Raw genomic sequence first — 19,967 nt, forward strand, 5'->3', positions numbered from 1 at the left:
TCTCCAGAAGGATCATTTATAAAGATATTAACCTATAAAGATATTAACCTTAACATCCTGCACTGGTTATGGATGGAGAAAACACCATGTGAAGAGGCCTAATTTGTACAATGAAGTGATCTCAAATACTTTCTGTAAGTAAATAATACTTAAATTGAGTGTTAAATACTTAAATGTTAAATACTTAATGTCAAATACTTAAATTGAATGTTTAGATTGAAAACAAAAAATAAAATTTTAAATTATTGAAGTTCTACAGTAAAGGGAAGATACAATTCGAGTTGGACTCATTTGGATCCTGCTCAGCCTCAAAACAACATCCACCATCCAATTTTGTGCTGCTATCCCTTAAAACTAAAAGGGAAGGAGCAGACAACAGTTTTTCCATGGAAAAGGAAAGTGCAGCTGGGAAAAACCTTGTAAGCAAACAGAACAGTTTCACTACTTAGCAAGAAAATCTTCTGGCTGGCTGCTCCTCAACAGGAAAACCCTGGAAATTAAAGTTTCATGGACATAATGAAAAATTTCTGTCAGCAAGGAAAGCTCTCAGATCTGGCATTTTCCTGTGTAAGATAAATTTCTTCTCTGAAAAATAAGGGTTCTTCCAATGTACAGAGTATTTAAGATCCAAACCAACACCCCCCTCCACCAGGAGTTCAGGTGACAAAATCAATGCTGCTTTAATTGAAGAGCAAGGCTATGAAGTGCAATATTCCACAGGAAATAATAATTTCAAAACTTTTTTGAAACTCAGGCCATGAGCTGAGTGTTGGCAGCCCAGAGCAGCAATAACAGGCTGGGATTGTATCACTCACCCCAACCAAACCAGGAGTTCTCATGTCCCTGCTATTTCCTCACTTTGGCTGATTTAAGCTGCCAACTAAGTGACCTTCTTATGTTTCTCCAAAACAGATATTTAAAATTTAAAAAAAAGCCTATATAGCTCAGCTTTTAACTGAATTCATGCATTTTTGGAGTAATCCTGAATGATCCTGTCAGCACTTCAGCCAACCACAAAAGTCAATCAACCTAAAGATGGTTTGTGCAACTTCCCTGGATTCAAAAGCTTCCCAAAACCCCAAAGTGCCTCTGCTGGAGGCTGGAGAAAGCTCCCATCTGGACAGGAAAATGTAAAACCCTGAAGAACCACTCAGCTGCTCTGAAAAGAACTGAGAATGGCTTCAAGCACTGTTCTGAAGGGTTTTCTGCCCAAATCCTTGAGGCCACTTTGCATCCCTGCTCCTCCTGCCATGGCCACTCAGCACACAAATGCCTGATGAGTTGTCTTTTTTTTTTTTAATTTTCTGAGGCTAGAAAAAGCTTTTGCAGAATAAAGTACCCAGCAAAGGCTGCTGGATTGGCCTGAATTTGAACACAAACCACTGGGCAGGTGCTGGGCCTGGGAACATCCCCAGGATCTGCTGTGAAATGTGGAATGGTGCTCTGGGTGCAAAAATTGTGTACAGAGCCAGAAAAGGCTGCAGGAGTTTAGATCGGGGACAACCCAGCAATAAATTCCTGAATTCCAACAGCTTTAACCAAGGATGGATGCAGCTCTTTGGGATATCAGGCCAAAAGGAGGGGAAAAGGAATCCTGAAGGATGGGATTTGATACCACAGCATTTTCAAGCATGATTTTAGGTAAATATGTGCAACACTGAAGGTTTAAGGATATTCTACAACAAAGTCAGAGAGATCAGCCACAGTGGGGATCAACACGTGCTCAGGTTCTGTGCCTTGTGGGCTCCAGGAATTCCATTTGCACGCTGCATTTACTGCAACTGCAGCTGACCAACTTCTTGCACACAAGTGAGATGTGTAAGTTTTGGATGTAGCTCTGGATTTCATTTGCTCACTGACTCATTTTCTTCTCCCAGTTAGCTCAGAAACATGGAAAAGAATTCCTGCAGAAGTGAGCAAAGCCCCAGAGCCTGGCCATGCTGCTGCTTCCAGAGCTGTTGAGGCAATGACCAATAATTTCACCTTCATTAACAACTCCGGTGCCACTGAAGGCACCTCCAGGACTCCAAAGACATGGAAATGGGAGAATCCTTCTAGGAATGCACATCCTGTGTGCTGCCTCCTCTCCCTCCCCCATCCACCACAGCAGTGCCTGTGCTGCCTCCTCTCCCATCCATCCTATCACAGCAATCCTAACATTTCCTAAAAAAACATGATTTTAGGTAAATATGTGCAACACTGAAGGTTTAAGGATATTCTACAACAAAGTCAGAGAGATCAGCCACAGTGGGGATCAACACGTGCTCAGGTTCTGTGCCTTGTGGGCTCCAGGAATTCCATTTGCACACTGCATTTACTGCAACTGCAGCTGATCAGCTTCTTGCACACAAGTGAGATGTGCAAGTTTTGGATGTAGCTCTGGACCTCATTTGCTCACTGACTCATTTTCTTCTCCCAGTTAGCTCAGAAACATGGAAAAGAATTCCTGCAGAAGTGAGCAAAGCCCCAGAGCCTGGGCTGAAGGGCAGCTCCAGTAACCATTAACATCAGCCTTGCACAGAAAATTTAAATAAGCAGGGTGCCTGTGTTGAATTTATCTAACAAAAACATCTCTGAAATCAAGATAAATGTTCAACTTTGGATATAAATAATTTTACTTTCTGGGTAAGCTAGCTGCAGTTGTATATTTAGTCTGGTTTTATCTGATGGAGTGCTTATTTTATTTACTATTCTTAGAGCACTTTTAAACAAAATGTTGGCTTTGTTTCTCATTCTTAAGAGGAGCTTTGCTCATCATAGAGAAATCTCCTGCTTTTCCCCAGAAAGGATTTTCTCTGGCACATAAAATTCCCCGAGCCCCCTCAAACCCAAGGTGAGCCTCATGATTAATTCTGATCTGAAAGTTGTATTCACCTACAAAATCACACATGCAAAGTCACTTTCCATGGAAAAACTGACAGAAAACTTTCATTTTTTTGCTAAAGTGCAGCAAAGCCCAGAAATCCAGACTCCCCTAAATCCCAAATATCCCAACCCAGCTGAGCTGAGGGCTTTGAAGTTTGAGTTCTGCACGGAGCAGCTGCTTCCCCTGAGCTCAGAGAGAGGATTCCAGCCTCAGAAAGGAAACCAGGCAAGAAGTGACACATTGAGCTGGTCCCCACAGCTGGGGACATGAGCTGGGCCTTGCTTTGAAGTGTGGAGCAGTGTCCTAAATACCAATGGGCAAATGGAGTCTCACAGCAACACCCAGGGAAACACAAAGCACCTTGAACTAACCACCAACCACCTTGGCTGGAGGTGAGGAAAATGGACACTGAGCTAAAGCTGTTACTACCCATTAGCTTCCCTCCCTAAAATCACCCAAGATTTTACTCACTTCATGATTAAATAAAGATTTTAGACCACTCAGCTAATCACAATCTCTGTTGCTCTGTTAAAACACCCCACACGAACCCAACCCCAAGTGCACCTGAGGAGGATTTGCCCGGCAGGATTTCAGCTTGGAGTGCCCCATATATAAATATACATTTCTCCAGCACAGGGCTGTTTGTTTTGCAGCCTGAGGGTGCAGTTTGTAACCATATATCGGCATGGCTGGAGCCCAGAGGGAGGGGAGGAGGCTGCAGCTGCTCAGCCAACGTGCCCTGGCTCGAAGGGCATCTGGTGCTAAAACACCACAGCCCCGGGATCAGATGGCTCCAAGGATTCCTGTCCCTACCCAGAGGAGTTAAGGGATTCCAAGTGCACCGAAATGCAGCATTTCAGCCTCCAAGGCACATGAAGAAAGCAGCTTGCCTGCTTTGGAAGGGCTGCTCCAGGCCAGCAGGGTTTAATGCTCCTGGAAATAAGCACGTGCTGTTTGCTGCATTTTTTTGAGACCAGGCTCAGCATTAGAAACTCATGACTAAGGCTGCAATAACAGGCAGGAGCAGCAAGGACAAAGTCATTTTATAGCAGCTTCAATTTTTATTTTCTAAGGAATTATAGCCTTGTTAACAACAACAAAAATTCTCTTAGCACGCTGTGTAAAAACACCAGACTGAGGGACTCATGTGGAATAGAAAATCCTTGAGTACAGACAGTCTTGCCAAGAGCCACAAATGCATTCAGTGCTCAGCTCAGTGAGGAACAAACATCCCTGCACAGCCACTTCTGTGAGCTTCCCCTTTTGTGGCAATTTTCGTGTCTCTGTTCTCAGGCTTTAACATTCTTGTTCCCTTTTCTCCTTCTGTACAAGTCATTGTTCCTTCTTGCTGGATCCCAGACAAGACTCAACCAGTGATTCAAAGAGGCAGAAGAAGTTCTAATTCAGCAGTTCAACTGATCTGGAGACACCACACCACTACTGGGTAACTGTAACACATCTATGAAGCAGGAGGGAAAAGCCACAGTACATTTTATTGCCAGGGCAATAAGAATGCCCAGAAACTGAGCTAAAAGAATGCAAAAATCACCAGACTCCATCCACTAAAAATCTCCAAGTCCTGAAGCTCTGAATCTCCAGACTCACTAGCAGACCTTTAGCAGGGCCTACAGAATGAAACAAACCCCACTTGTAGGAAAAAATCATGTTTAAAGCTCCTGGTCCTCACCTTCTTTAGCAAAAGTTGGATATCCAGCAAATCCCTGAACTCCTTAATAACAGGAATACAAACTAGGAGCTCTCCAGGCCACTGAGACCTATTTCATACCTGCTGGTTTTGCAGACAAATTCACTTATTGCACTTTTCCTCAGGCCTCTTCACAAGAACTGATTGTAAACAACTCTGCTGGAATGATACACCTGGAATAATTCACCCCCAGGAGTGGAAAACACAATAGGGAGAGAAACTCCAAAGGGCCTGTGGTGTTTTCTGCCATTTCCTTTCACTGGGGATATTAATGATGTAATTTTAGCAGGGCTGCCCCTCTGAGTGATGGCTAAAAATAGCACCCACACCCTGCACTGATGAAATGCATCCACTCCAGGCAGAGAAGTCATGCAGCACAGCAAGCCCTCTCCTTCTTTTTTTTCCAGGGAGAAATAAAAGAACAAGGCAGAAAGCAAATGAAACATTAACCTTTTAGCTTAGCATTTCTGTGCACCCAAGAAAGAAAATTTACTTTAATCAAAAGCATTGTCTTGCATAATTACAGCCTGTGACTCTCCAGCTTAAAAGAACAAAAGAAAATTAAATTAGAAATGAAAATTCCAAGCACCTAAACAATGCCAAAGTTGACTGTCTGTCTCCTCTGCTTGTGTGGCACAAAGGAGCAGATGAGATCCACAATTCCATGGAAGGCTCCAGGGAGTACAGGGGACCACAATCAGAGGATTTGGGGCAGCAGTGCCCCTCAAACTTTGAGTTCCCACTGTCTGCAACCCACAAACGAGATTTCATTCTCATTTCAGTCCCTAAAACCAATCCAAGAACAGCTCCAGCTGCTTCCCTTCCCCAGCAATGTCTGCATGCAGGTCCCAGGATCAGGCTCTGCTCTGGCACTTTCCAACAGACACCATTCATCACAACTCCATTAAGCTGTCATTAAACATGAGAACACAACTTCCTTTAAACAACCCCAAAATAACTGAATCATGGACACAATTCCACTGCTTGGACTCTTTTCACATTTGTTCTTTCATATCATGGAATGGTTTGGGTGGGAAAGGACCTTAGAGCTCATCCAGTGCCAGCCATGCCATGGCAGGGACATCTTCTACTGTCCCAGGTGGCTCCAAATCCATTCCAGCCTGGCCTTGGGCACTGCCAGGGATCCAGGGGCACCTGTGCCAGGCCTGCCCACCCTCAGAACCAATAATTCCTCCCTAATATCCACCCCAAACCAACTCTCCTTCAGTTTGAAGCCATTCCCCCTGTCCTGTCACTCCAGTTCCTGATGAAGAGTCCCTGCCCAGCTCCATGGCAGGCTGAACCAAATTTCATTTATTTATTATTTCCAATTTCAAGAGTTCAATTGAACTCAATTATTATTGAGCCCAAATTTCATTTATTTATTATTTCCAATTCCCAATAATTCAATTGAGCTCAATTATTATTGAGCCCCAATTTCATTTATTTATTATTTCCAATTCCCAAGAGTTCAATTGAGCTCAATTATTATTGAGTCCCATTTTCATTTATTTATTATTTCCAATTCCCAAGAGTTCAATTGAACTCAATTATTATTGAGCCCCAATATAATTTATTTATTATTTCCAATTCCCAACATCACCCATTTCTCCAGTCCTACAATATTTGGTATCTTTTCCCTGCTGCAGTCTGATTCTTCCCAAACTCACAGCCTCCCATGTCTGCAGAGAAAAGCCCCCAGTGAGAATTCTAATGCTGACATCAAAGGCAAGCAAGAAACCTCAGATTTATTTTAAATACCCAGAAATTTGCAGCTCTGGACCCAAAACTATGAGAGAGATGACACCATTTTTAACTTGTATATTCAGATACCTCTAAAAACTCCAGCTACCTATTGAGAAAATTGTTGTGCTTTAAGCCTATTACCCTCAGATATGGAGGCAAGAATTCATCTAAATGGAAAGGTAGATGGAAATGAAAAATGTGCTTTGGAAAATGGGGGGATTTAGGAATAAACTGTTAAGGGAAGGAACATTTACCAGCTAACAAGTAACCAGCTGTAAAAGCTTCCTGAGCATGACATGCAGCAGAAAATTGCCATTTAGTCATTAGTACAGTGGTGTCAGGATGTAAAATGGGCAGGGATGTGCTGCATTTCTAGGAATACATGTGAATCACTCCTGCTTTCTTCTCTGAAGTGCCAATTTTTATCCAATTTTGTTTAAGGGCTATGTGGGCCTAGATAGGATAAGCAAGGCATTTATCTTAAATTCTTTCCTAAATTTTTGCACGGCCCTGTTTAAGATGGCAGCAGAATGGGCTATTTCAGAAATGCCCAGATGTTCAGGGTGCTGCATTCTGAAGGCAGCAGGAACAGCTGAGTATTTCTGAGCATTTCTGAGCATTTCTGAGCATTTCCCACACCCCTCTCTCCATCTGCAGGCACAGCAATGTCCAGCCCCACTGAGCCACTGCCAGGAGGCAAAAAGCAGCAGTTAAAATGTCCCTTCTTGGGGTTTTTGGTTCTTTTCTCAGTCTTGAATTACATATTTGTTATCCCTCCCTATTTGTTAATTTCTTAACTTTTAAATTTCATCTCCTGCTTTTAATTAAGGATTTTCAGTAATAATGCAGGTTTAAGCATTAGTTCCACCACAGGAAAAGCTCTCCCAACACCTTTTTTCTGCCTCAGAAGATGGGCTGTATGAAACCATTACCACTAAGATGTGAGAAAAACTGCTTTTCACCATTTAATGTGATTTTAATGAAAAGCTGGAGTTGCTTTGTTGTTTCCATTATGGGAAGGAGGTCATGCTGCTGCTTCCAGAGCTGTTGAGGTAATGACCAATAATTTCACCTTCATTAACAACTCCTGTGCCACTGAAGGCACTTCCAGGACTCCAAAGACATGGAAATGGGAGAATCCTTCTAGGAATGCACATCCTGTGTGTGGCCTCCTGAGAGAGCCATGGAAAAATGCAAATAATATTAATTAAGAGTTTATAATCTCACAGTAGATATTGATGAGTACATAGTCCTTAACCAAGATCAGGAATGTGCCTGAGGATTGCATTAGAGAGGTAAAATCCTTGGCACAGCTGGATTTACCAGCATCCTATTCTTAGAATTTAAATTTTTCTGAGTAGCTTGATTAAATTAATTATAAACAAAAGTATCATCCAGCTCCCACTGAAGCCAAACTGAATGGACTCCTCCAAATTAAGTGTTCTTTGTCAAATCCTATTGTAGCAGAAAACTGCTCATTTCCTACTGTTTAATAAGGAAATTGTACTGCCCAGCACACAAATCTTTATTTTTAACACAAGGATAAATAAAATCAAGATGAATGATGGGGCTCTGAGCAACCTGGGCTAGTGGAAGAATGAGATGAACTTTAAGGTCTCCTCCAACACAAATTCTGGGATTTTATGGATTACCAAGGAGCAAAACAAAGCCTGATTTCCCACAGATCCAGGCTATACCTCAGCTGCTCTCACTTCTCCTGGAGGAAGCATGAATGAGTCTCTTCTATGCAGACACCACTGTAAATAAAATCTCTAAATAGCTTTGTTAAATTTGAATGAATTTAATCAACAGGCTCAGCAGTTAATTAGGTAGGGACCAAGCAGTGTGATTTCACCTCCTCACTGAGGAAAAACAGGCAGGAAATCCAAACAAAACCAAAGTTAGAGAATCACTCAGCAGCTTCAGGGTAAGGCCCTCAGGTTAAATGCTTGATATCCATTATTTTGATATCCATCATTTTAGGGGAATATGGGATCAAGGCAGATGGTGTGGACACAACTAAAACTGCTCAGAGGAAATTAAAGAATGCTCTGGGAGATGAACCCCAAAAGAGCCACAGGAAAACCCAGAGAGCTCCAGAAGAGCCACAGGAAAACCCAGAGAGCATCCTTCACTGCAGTGTCTGTGCTGCCTCCTCTTCCTCCCCATGCACCAGGCAGTGTCTGTGCTGCCTCCTCTTCCTCCCCATCCACCACAGCAGTGTCTGTGCTGTCTCCTCTTCCTCCTCATGCACCAGGCAGTGTCTGTGCTGCCTCCTCTTCCTCCCCACCTATCAGAGCAGTGTCTGTGCTGTCTCCTCTTCCTCCTCATGCACCAGGCAGTGTCTGTGCTGCCTCCTCTTCCTCCCCACCTATCAGAGCAGTGTCTGTGCTGCCTCCTCTCCATTCCCATCCTATCACAGCCATCCCAGATCTCTCCTGACAAGGCTCATTACAGGGAAGAGGAGGCAATGAGGGTGACAAAATACTGATTCCAGCCTGGAGAGAAGATAAAAGTTAATAAGTTAACTTTTATCTTATTAACAGCTGATAATATCAATCTGCCAGAGTCCAAGTGCAGCCCCAGCATGAGGAGCTCCACTCCCTGCTCCACAACCACCATTCACCCTGGCTTTGGGGACATGAAATGGCTTTCTGTAAGCACAGGACAACTGAACTATCAATAAAAACATGAACTGAAATACATTTCTGATGGTTTTTAAAACCCTGAACTTGAGTATTGCCTTCATTGCAAAATCAAACCTCCAACCTGAACTGAACTCTCAACTCCACATTGAGCAACGTGATTTATGCATCACCAAAAAATCCCTTACCATACAATAATCCTGTACCACAGGCGAAAATGTGCACCAGCCAAACATGTTTTTTTGGAGCATGCTAATCCTTGGGTTTGACTTCTAGAATTCACTTTAAATACTTGATATTTCTCAAACAACTCATGTGGCACAGACAGAAGGTCAGGAATGCACTGCCTGCTGTGTGATCTCAACCTACATTGCTCAAGTTTAGAAGCAGAGCTCTCCCTTCAGAAGGAAAATGAACAAGGACATACACAAACAGCTGAAAAATTATATACAGTTGGGAGAGGGAGATTTTTCCTGAAGGATTATCATAGCCTAAATATTTCTTTAAGCTGTACCATACCAGTAGTTGACCCAATATTGTTGGAGATGATGCAGTTACTTAAAAATAGAATAATCCAGCTCCACAACTGATGCAGAACAAAGCTGTCTAAAGTCTGGACCTGAACAAAATAGATTTCAGAGCTTTTTTTTTTTCCTCCCTCTGTATTTTCTGCTGGTGTCAAACATTTCAAGAGGAAAAGGCTGTTGGTCACCATGAAACTGGGAGAGCTCCTGCAGCCTGGTTTCTTATGGAAAAAGAATGAGTCAAGGAAGTGGGAGAGAAAAAAAAAAAGGTGCAAGACCGTACAAACACATTTTGCCAAGGAAAACAGAGCAGCAAAAATAGTGCTGAGAAGTTCTGGGAGGCTGACATCACCCCTTGCTGCTGCCTATTGTCATGAAATAATTCAGATCCCAGCCCTGGTTAAGGTGACAGCCAGCACAGGCACCTCCCAGTGATCCCACCTGGGCCCAGCAGCATTCTGCAAGCTTTAGACAGATTCACACCCCAATATTGACTGAAAACTCAATCAATAGATCCCCGAGATGCATTTAGAGCTTGCTGTCCTTCATGCCCACAGACTTCTATCCAGTCAGCCATGTCTGTTCCATGTGTTTGTCCAAGGCTGGGACACATCAAAGCTTTCAGGATCCTGAGTGTGGACTCAGAGCATCCCTTCAATTAAGCAATTGGTTTTCCTGTGCTCAGCAGAGCTAAATGGAGAAGAGATTGTAGAATAAAGGCTCCTGCCCCCATTTTCCATCTCAAAGCTTTACTCCTCACTCTCCAGAAGCAGTTTGTGCCTATCCTTAGATCCTGTGTTGCAAGAATTATGATTCAGCTTCACTCCAGGAGGATCAGATTTCAACAGTTGCCTCATTTGAAATCAGGCTGGCGTGGAGACAATTTGGAGGGTTTTGTGTGGCAACAGAGAAAAGGCAAGAAAAATACACAGGAAACACAAGAATAGGAGAGTTCCTGTCACTTTGCAGAAAATGAGACTTGTTCACTTGAGGAAATCACTGTCCAGGCTGCTCTAGGGAGGGACAGGGCAAGGGCCACCTGCAAAATGAACAGGGATGAGCAACTTCTAAACCTCCAGAGCAGGAAGCTTCACCCAGAGGCTGTGACAAATCAGGATTTTAATGATTTACTGAGATTTTTACTGATTTTACTGAGAGCAGTGGCAGCATGAAGCCTGCACAGGCTCTTCCTGGGATGTTTGTAACTTATGTTGACTTTATAATAAAGCTGCTTTTGTTCTGCACTTCAACATCTGGTCTAATGCATTTAATTCCTCTGTGCTTTTGGAAAATATGCTGTGGTCAGTGAGCATGTTTAATACATTGCTAAAATATGTCACATGCACAGAGCAGGACTTGCCTCCACTGCTCTCCACCTAATGGCCAAATCCTTGGAACCTGACAGCAAAAGAGTAATTAACAACATCTCTGGAGCATGGAAAATTCCTACTGCTTTTTTGAACAAATAAAAATAAGCTGATTTTTTCAGTCAGCTGTGATAACCAATAACTACTCTCTTTTGGGAATTACCCCAACCCTACATCCACAGGCTTGTTAAAAATTAGCTCTGTGCACAGGGCTTCCCATGGGCCACACAGCTCCTCCTGAACTTTGGAATAAAAATGGAATTTCTTGAATTTCACTGTGCTACCAGCAGAGGATTGCCAGCAAAACAAAACAGTGAAAAGCAATTTTTAACTCATGACCTTTTTTAACCACTTTCTATTGGGAAAGGCTCAGGAGATAAAAAATGCCCAACCTTTATTTTAATTTATTTTGTTCAAACGGTGTTAAAACCATTACTAAAACCTGACTGCATTCTAGGAACGGTGGGAAGAGAGACAGAAAGCAACAGATCTCTCTTGGAATTTGAATTGTATGTAACCCAAGAATCTGTGTTTATCTCTGAGCAGTGAGATCTGTCAGTGCCTCAATACCTGTGAACAAGCCTGAGTGCAGCTTCCAGCACAGCAGCAGATCCTGAGGACAGGGAGAGCCCCCACTTCCCAAAGGTACCTCCAGTTAAAACAACTCCTCATCTGTGGAAACAGCTTTGAACAGCCCTAATCACTGGTCAAAACAGGAATAAAAAGCACAATTCAGAGCATGTTACAGCTGCTGGATTTCACAAGGGCTCCACATCCTTCTGTCAGAACCCACCTGTATTTTTTTTCTCTACTTGCATATGGCGGTTTTTTAAACTTTGTTTTATAAAAGAAAAGCCCAGATAGAGCACAGATCCCCAAAACATTGATGCCAGCAGGCACAGAACTTCCCAGTGCCACAACTTTCATTTGGAAGCAATGTCCACCTGCTTTATCCCATTTTACCACAGATATGTGCACAGGGACAAAGGGGTTTAGCCTGGAGAAAGAGCAGGAAAAAATTTGAGGAATTTTGATAAAAAAACCAAGAGTTTTTTGGTTTCAACAACTTGAGTATTGCAGCACAGATTCAGCACCTGGGCTAGTGGAAGGTGTCCCTGCCCATGGAATCACACAATCTTTAGGTCCTTTCCAATCCAAACCATCCCACAATTTCTGATTTAATGCCTGACAGTGCTCCCACAGCGAGCTGGGCCCCTGAGGTAAAAGCAAAGGTTGGTGCACTTCTCAGGCTGACAGTCCTGTTAGAAATTCATGTCCTGAGGCAGCACAGTCCTGAAACCCCTGCCAGGTACCTGACAAGTCTCTGCACGAGCTGTGCAAACATTGCAGCTCCACATCCAGGAGCACACACTGCCCCTGAGAGATCCAGCAGAGCGCTCCTCTCCTTTCCTGCCTCCCTCCCATGCAGGAACTCCAACATTTGATGCCAAAAGTGGTGGATTAAGGAAAACAGTCACTGAGAGCTTCCAGGCCCAAGCTACTACAACCCCAGTCACTGTTCAGCTGTGGAGAGTAAATTAAATTACTGACATGTCTCCAAATGAGGATTAAAACATTCCCTGGGTTAATACAAACTGTCTCTAATCCAGCTAAGCACAACAAATACTGCACCTTTCTCGTTTTTCTTTTCTTTCTCATGTTTCAGCTCCAGCCTTTTTAACTGAGACACTTCCAGCTCCAGGGCTTTGCCAGGAGAGGAATGCTGACCTTGGGCAGCTCATTACTTCTGGGGAGAAATCCTGTCCTGTCAAGCTGCCTGAAACCAGGCTCACTAAAAAACAACATGAAAACCAAGCATCCCGTGCTTCCATGACGCTCCAGGAGCTTTATGTGCTCCAGGTTAAAAAGTTGGTGGGTCCTGCCAAATTAAGAGCTGTGTTTGCTATGAAAATGAGGAATATAAGGCAGGAACAGTGCATTCAGGTGGCAAATAATCCTAAATTGCACTCCAAGCTGAAGAAAGAGAACTCCGAGACATCAAGGAGAATTCAACACTGCTGTTGAAGCAGAAAGCAGAATATCAGTATTTGTTCCACAACCCCTTTTCCCAACCCTCACTGAGGCAGTCTGTAAATTCAACTGAACACCAGGCAGGTATTCTATAAGAGAAAAACAGATCAGAGCAAAACCTAATTAATTTTCACAGCGTACCATGACTAATCTTAGCATATATGGTACTGGAATAGCAATCACTGAGTACAAATGAAAACAGTGTTGAACCCTGTCCTATTTTTAATCAGATGAAAGCCACAAACCCAGCCATGCTTCTGCTTAGTGCTGCGTTTTCTTCTACCCTGATGGTTTTTACAGCTGGAGAAATGGCTCCTTGCAGCATTACTGGGCTGTAAAAAATGACTGCTCCTTCCACTTCTGGGATTACAGGGGAGTGTGTCACTGAGAAGGAGGCAACTCAACATTTCCTGGGACATTTAACCCTTCCTGAGCTGTATCAGATCTTCTGAGGGAAGATGTGTTTTGAAATTACTGAATTTCTGTGGTATCAAATACTATTTGCAAAGTTCTGTAGGAAGCCAGTGGAAGAAAAGAGAACAAAATCCAAATTAAAAAATTTAGATGGTGCCTGGCAGTATTTTTAATGGTATTGGAAGGCAACATACGAGGGCAGATATTTCCCCTGATTAATTCTGCCCTACAGGGCTCACAAAAGCTGTTCTGCACAAAGAGCAGCTCCCAGTTCAAAGACTTTCCTCATTACCAGTGATCTTTAAAATGCATTAAATGAAAATACTGCTAGTCACATTTTAGCCTGGACATTTTCATATTTGCAAAGAGAGCCTGGAGTGTGGAAATGGAATAATTAACCCTGATTTGCTAAGGCCAGTTTTTAGCCAGGTCAGTATCCAATACAGCATTAGAAAAACCAGATTTATTTTGTAACAGAGAAAGGTGCAAAGTCTCCTCTCTTCCACTTCTCTTCATTCAGTTCATACTTATAAAGCAGGAGAAAGGTGGAAGTGGCAGCCAAACTGTTTAAATGCTTTTCCCCTTTGATAAAGCAAGAAATATTTCTTGCTTTATCCAAGAAATAACCTGCCGAGAGGTGCAATGTCCAAGATACCCACTCTTGGAGAATATCTCTTGAAAGCAAGGCTGGCATTTCAAAAGGAGGTATCTCAAAAAACCTTCTTGTTTATTTCCTAATGGAAAAATCAGGATACTCCTCTCTTGCTGGCCATTCCTCCCTGACACTCACTCTTCCTACAAATTTCTGTGTAATTCTGCTCAAGCCAGAAGCAAAGCAGCAAAATTCCAGCCTCCAATCCCAATGGAAATAAAACTGAGCATCACCAAGGATCTGAGGCAGCAGCACAAGGAGAAGGACAAACCTTTGGAGTGTTTCCCTGAAGGCCTCTTGGGTAGTGACTCCTCCATGGAATGTGTGGATGTGTGGAGCACATTTTCCAAGCTGTTACTGACACTGTTGATGGGGGTCTCTGACCTTGGAGTGACCTGGAAGGAAAAGTACAAAAATCCATTAAAATAAGCAGAGGGAACACACAAACATCACAGCTCCTCTGGAGTGAGGGATCCCCTGGGAAGGCACTCAGGAGAAGTTGGTTTCTCTCAGAGCTGAGGGTGTTACTCCTGATATTCCCCAAGTAACAGTGCAGGGAAGTGCTTTCAGTCAGCAGCTATTCACAAAGTCAGATTATCTTGGCTAATCTAAAAAGCTCCTTACAGCATAATTCTTTTTGAAACAATACTCACCCAGCAGTCAATTGCAGAGAGATTGCAAGACCTTTAACCTCTGCACACAACACATTTTAACTTTTCCACAAGAAAACTGGGGAAAAGGGCTCCTGGAAAATGTCACTTTTACATTCTGACACTGTGCTGGTTTTGGGTGGGCTGGAGTTAATTTTCTCACAGTAGCTGGTGTGAGGCTGGTTGGGATTTGTGCTGGAAGCTGTGGAGAACTCAGGGATGTTTTGGTCACTGCTGAACAGGGCTGACACAGATGAGGCCTTTTGGGGTTCTTATTCTACCCCAGCAGCACAGAGGCTGGGGGGACACCAGGGGTTTGGGAGGGGACACCAGGGCTTTGGGATGGGACACCAGGGGTTTGGGAGGGGGACACCAGGGGCTTGGGACGGGGACACCAGGGGTTTGGGACGGGGACACCAGGGGTTTGGGACGGGGACACCAGGGGTTTGGGGATGGGGACACCAGGGGTTTGGGGATGGGGACACCAGGGGTTTGGGGATGGGGACACCAGGGGTTTGGGGATGGGGACACCAGGGGTTTGGGGATGGGGACACCAGGGGTTTGGGAGGGGGACACCAGGGGTTTGGGACAGGTCATGGGCAGCCAGCAGAGCACAGCTGCTCCAGGGGATATTCCAGAATTCCCTGGCATGGTTAAACTCTGCCCATCCATGGGGCATTGGTTCCTTTGCTTGCCTTACATGTGTGGCTTCTGTTTTCCCTATTAAATTTACCCTAAGCCAGGAGTTCTGCTCCCCTGGCATTGGGATGGGAGAGAGTGGGAAGAGGGAAGTGGCTCCATGGGGCTCCATTACCTCTCCAGAGATGAGACTCAAGGCATTCCCAAGCATTTCCACAACAAATTGCAATGAAAAATTCTCAGCAAAACCCTGATTTTCTTGTCTTTGCCATTTAATAACCTGTCGTGATCATATTTCAACGGAAACTTCGACACTAGCAATGCCCAAGCAGAAGGCTGAAACATCAAAACAAAACAGGGTTTAAAAACCTTGGAAAGGTGCTTTAAAGAGGGAGTTGAGACCAACAAAAACACTCCCAGTACCTACTCAGAGGAACTGTGTGACTTGAAATTCAATTGTTCCATCTGGAATCAACCTGAGCTGTAATTAGAATTCCACATGGATTTTTAGCCTGGCACAAATGACAGGAGAAAATGTGCATTTGCCATAACAAAATGAGTTCTCCCTCACTCAGGGTAACTCAGAAGCAGCAGCTCCAGGTCCCTGGTAGGGAAAAGGCTCCCTCAGACTCTGCTCACCTGACACAGTGCCCTGAGCTGGGACAATTTTGCAGAAAACAATTCTTTGCACACCCTCGTGCTCCATGGTGCCGTCAGTCAGCACACACAATGCAAGTCAGAAATAGCACAGCCCCACTCCACACAATTACCTATTGTGAGCTCCATTTTAAGAGTGACATTTATAGATTTATACACACTTAAGGCAGTGGAACAAGTGAAAGGCTCTGTGTACTTGACATCCATAAGAAAGCTTCTACGTGTAAAGAAATCAATCCAGGATGGCAGATGAGTGTCAGGAAAAAAGAGGGTTACAGGGAGCTGCTTTCCTTTTCAGCACTTCTTGACAAAAAAATGAAGTTTATTTTATATATATAATGCAAAAATGTTATATTTCTCTAATTATACATTGTTTCTTCAGCACAGCTTCCCACCACTAACAAAACTTAACACGAAGCTTTTCCTTAGAGCAACCATTGAAGTCCCAGCTTGGCAGGAGGGTGGGCAAGAGCTGAAATTTCCTTTGCCAGAGTCAGTCTTCAGCTGGGCTTATCTCACACAGCCTCTCTCCTGGAGCTCATTAAACTCTCCCTCCAGCCCAGGGCTGCTGGGAGGAAGTTCCAGAGGGCTGAGCACCATCCTCCTGGCAAAGGGACAGCCCAGAGGAGCAGCCTGGGAAAGGAGCTGCCTTATCCTGGACAACCAGGTCCCAAATATTCAGAATAATCAGAAATATAAACACTCAGAATGATTGAAGCTGGGTAGAGCAGCCCCACAGCTCCAGAAAAATCTCTGAACAAGCAGTTTGTTACAATTTATTGCCTCTTATCTTGTATTCCCTCCTCTCCACTCTCCTTACAACAAGCATCGCGTGCAGCTTATAATTTGCATTTTGTTTATACATAACCTCCATTTTTTTGCCATAAAGATTTAATTTTCCTAGACTTGCTGAGGATTAATTTAGCCCATATGTCTTGTCTGCCTAAGCTCATACTATCTGATCCCGTCTCACATCAAAGCAGCTCCAAATTGGCCTAGAAAAATCACAAAGCTCTGATTAGTTCCAAATGGAGCACTTTGTTAGGGAGCTGAATGGTGTTAGAACCACTGAATCCCACTGCTTAAAGCTTCCATTCCAAATTCTGAAATCATTTTTTCCACTGACTTAAACATCACGATACTGCAAGGGTTTGGATTTGTTTAGGGGAAAGTGAAATAATGAAAAGTGGTTTGCAAATCAAAGTTCCAAAATAGTAACAGCAATTTTTTTTCTCCTTCTTTCTTTTTATTTTTTTTTTCCCAACTTGAGGCCAAGCCAAACAGAGGAACAATAACCCATCAGCTCAGAGCTGCAGGAGATATTGTCCTGGGAGGGTTGGGAGCAACACTGGGAAAAGCTTCACAGGAAGGACCTGTCCAAATTCAGCTGCAGAAATTCAACATCAAGTAAATTCAGGAAGGAGAGTTCTCCATAGCTGAACACTCCTGAACCCCTGGGTTAGGCTCAGCACACACAGCCACTCAGGACAAACTGGATTTGGAATAAAGAACAAGGCATTCCAGGGAGATAAGGGTTTGGAGAAGCAGGGAGCAAATTGCTTTGGACCTTTTAGGAGCTGTAACATCTCTGAGAAAGCCAAGATGCCATTTAGGAATAAACATCTGCAGCTCCAGAACTGTTCAAGGCTTGTTTTCTGAGGCACTAACAGGCCACAGAGAAGATGGATAAGTTGGCATCACGGGAACCAGGAATGTTCAGGCCATACATCATAACAAACCACAGGAGTGACATTTTATAAAAGCAGGAAAAGTCCCCATGAATCATTCAAGGTCTAAGAAAAAACAGCATTAGACCTTTGAATAAAACTGGATTTTTCCACAGAAACTGCTTGAGAGCCTCAGCAGAAACAGTCCATACAGAGCAATCAAAACTAGCAGCACAGTTAAATATTCTGCCTGATTTTACCCAGCCCAGCATTCCCGGGGAGAAGGAAAACCCTGTGCTGCACCTCTCCAGAGCTTCACTGCTCTGCTCAGGAATTCCTTCCACACCTCAGGGGCCTGGAGGCTCCTTCAACACCTCTAAAAGCTGAAAGTTGGTGCAAAAAGGATCCTTAAAATTATTTTTACTCCACTTTAGTGTTGCATCTTTCACTGGAGCACGCTGGTCTAGAGGAAGATGCTCCCAGGGCTGGGGCTTGGAATGAGATGAGCTTTGAGTCCCTCCTAACCTTGATCACCCTGGGACCCTTTGATCTGCTCCCTCCACAGCAGAGCATCTGGCTCACAGATGGACTTCTGATTTTCCAGATGCAAGCCCTGCTGTCTCCTGCATCTCAAGTTAAAGGCAGAACTGAAAATAAAAAAGAAAATTGATCACTGTTTAGTGACTGAGGTTCAGAGTGAATTCTTCTGTGCCTCACCCTCCATTGCAATCATGACAGGATCAAAATTGGTACCAGCTACTGAAAAGTATCTTTTTGTATCTTCCCACCACAGATTATTCAGAAGGATATTCACTAAATGCTGCCCTGGAGTCCTCCACCCCCAAGAGTTACCAGCAAGAGAAACAATTGCTCTGACCCAGGGGTTGATGACAATCGTGCCAAGGGAGCAGAATTCCTTGCTAGAATGTTGCCATTGTCACATTTCTCCCATTTTCACCTGTCATCATCCAAACCAAACCTTTTTCCCCCCAGAGTGCAGTGATGGGTTGGCCTTGATGATCTCCAAGGTCTTTTCCAGCCTTGTTAATTCTGTGATTTCCTTCCCAGCACCAGAGAGGTCCTGACAGGGTCAGATCTTCTTGGGACACCAAAAGCAGCTCTAGAACTCTCCTAAGCTCTCAATCCATTAAAAGCACACAGGAAAATAAACCCAGGTGCTTCCCACAGGTGGTGCTGCCCTTTCAGGCACTGTTTTCCATAGTGGGAGTCACTGGAAAATGGGAAATCTGGGAATGTGGGGAGCTGTGAGCTTTGCTAACACTGAATACAGCAAAGCCTTTCATAAAAATAACAGGACTGATAGGAGTCAAACTTAATGTGGTCAGAGTTTTACCAAAACAGCAATTATCTGTTCCTTTGAAAAATAAACAGAGCACAGAAAATACATGGTTTAATAGCAAAGTATTTGCTGACTTAGTTTGAAGTGGAGCCAAAAACATTAAAAAAAAAAAATCAACAGAGCCACTACCCAAAGCACCACAAGGAACAATGATACAGGATCTGAGGGAACAAAATATGGATTTCTATACCTGGTTAGGTAAGAAATTTAGGTCATGTATTACACAGGAACAGCAAACAATATATAGGAGCAATGAGTGAGTTAAGTGAGGTCCTGCAGCTCCAAGCCACACAAACAAATTCTCTCATTGATCACACGGGAAAACTTTTCCATGTTCTCAACAATGGTCAGTGATAAATTGAGAGTCCCACAGAGAAATGCTTCTGTCCATACTGGCTTTTGAATTCTCCTTTAAAAAAAGAAGTTTTTAGCCATAAACTGCCCTCCAGGAGCAGGTAACATGTGTGAGTGAGGCCAGGAATTGGAGCAGTGACTCCAGGGTAAGAACCACTCACCTCCTGTGCTGCCAGGTTCATATTACTGAGTATTAACAGCAGCTTATTTGAGGTTAACACCAAGCCTTTAACATGGTGCAATCCTGTTGGCAGCAGTGCTCCAGGAGAGGTTTGATGGCCAGGACAGAGCCCCTGCAAGCTCAGGCTGATCCCACCAAAGGGACAAACTCAGGGTTTTAAATAATCTGAATAAAAATGCATTGCTGACACCCATTGCTCATCAGGCTAAATCCAAGTGGGAGATGAGGGCAACCAATGCAGGGATGTGGAATTGTGGAATTGCAAATGCACTGAGACAAGCCCAGAGGGGCAGGAGTGAGCCAACACCTTCCTCTGGGTAGTAACAAGGCAGCCTTGTGAAACCACAGCCTCAGGCAGCACTCCTGCATTTACTCATACCCAAACTCGTGACTGCTCTCCCAGCAGAAGAAGAAAATTCCAACCTTCTCCTTTGGAAGATTCAGGCTCTTCCATGAGGATGGTTCAGAAGTGCTCACAAATATCCCCTCTCTCCACATAGCCAGTGAAG

General features: G+C 43.7%; 1 protein-coding gene across 1 annotated transcript in view; it reads right to left on the reverse strand.

Annotated features, from left to right (window-relative positions):
• The window catches only part of ZCCHC14 (zinc finger CCHC-type containing 14), a 50,474-nt gene that overhangs the window by 22,602 nt on the left and 7,905 nt on the right, over nt 1–19,967 (reverse strand). Inside the window, exon 2 of the mRNA XM_063168166.1 lies at nt 14,222–14,345. Within this exon, the coding sequence (XP_063024236.1) occupies nt 14,222–14,345 (124 nt within the window). The remainder of the gene's footprint in view (nt 1–14,221; nt 14,346–19,967) is intronic.

Source organism: Melospiza melodia, chromosome 13 (assembly GCF_035770615.1).
Source record: "Melospiza melodia melodia isolate bMelMel2 chromosome 13, bMelMel2.pri, whole genome shotgun sequence".
In the NCBI taxonomy this organism is placed as follows: domain Eukaryota; kingdom Metazoa; phylum Chordata; class Aves; order Passeriformes; family Passerellidae; genus Melospiza; species Melospiza melodia.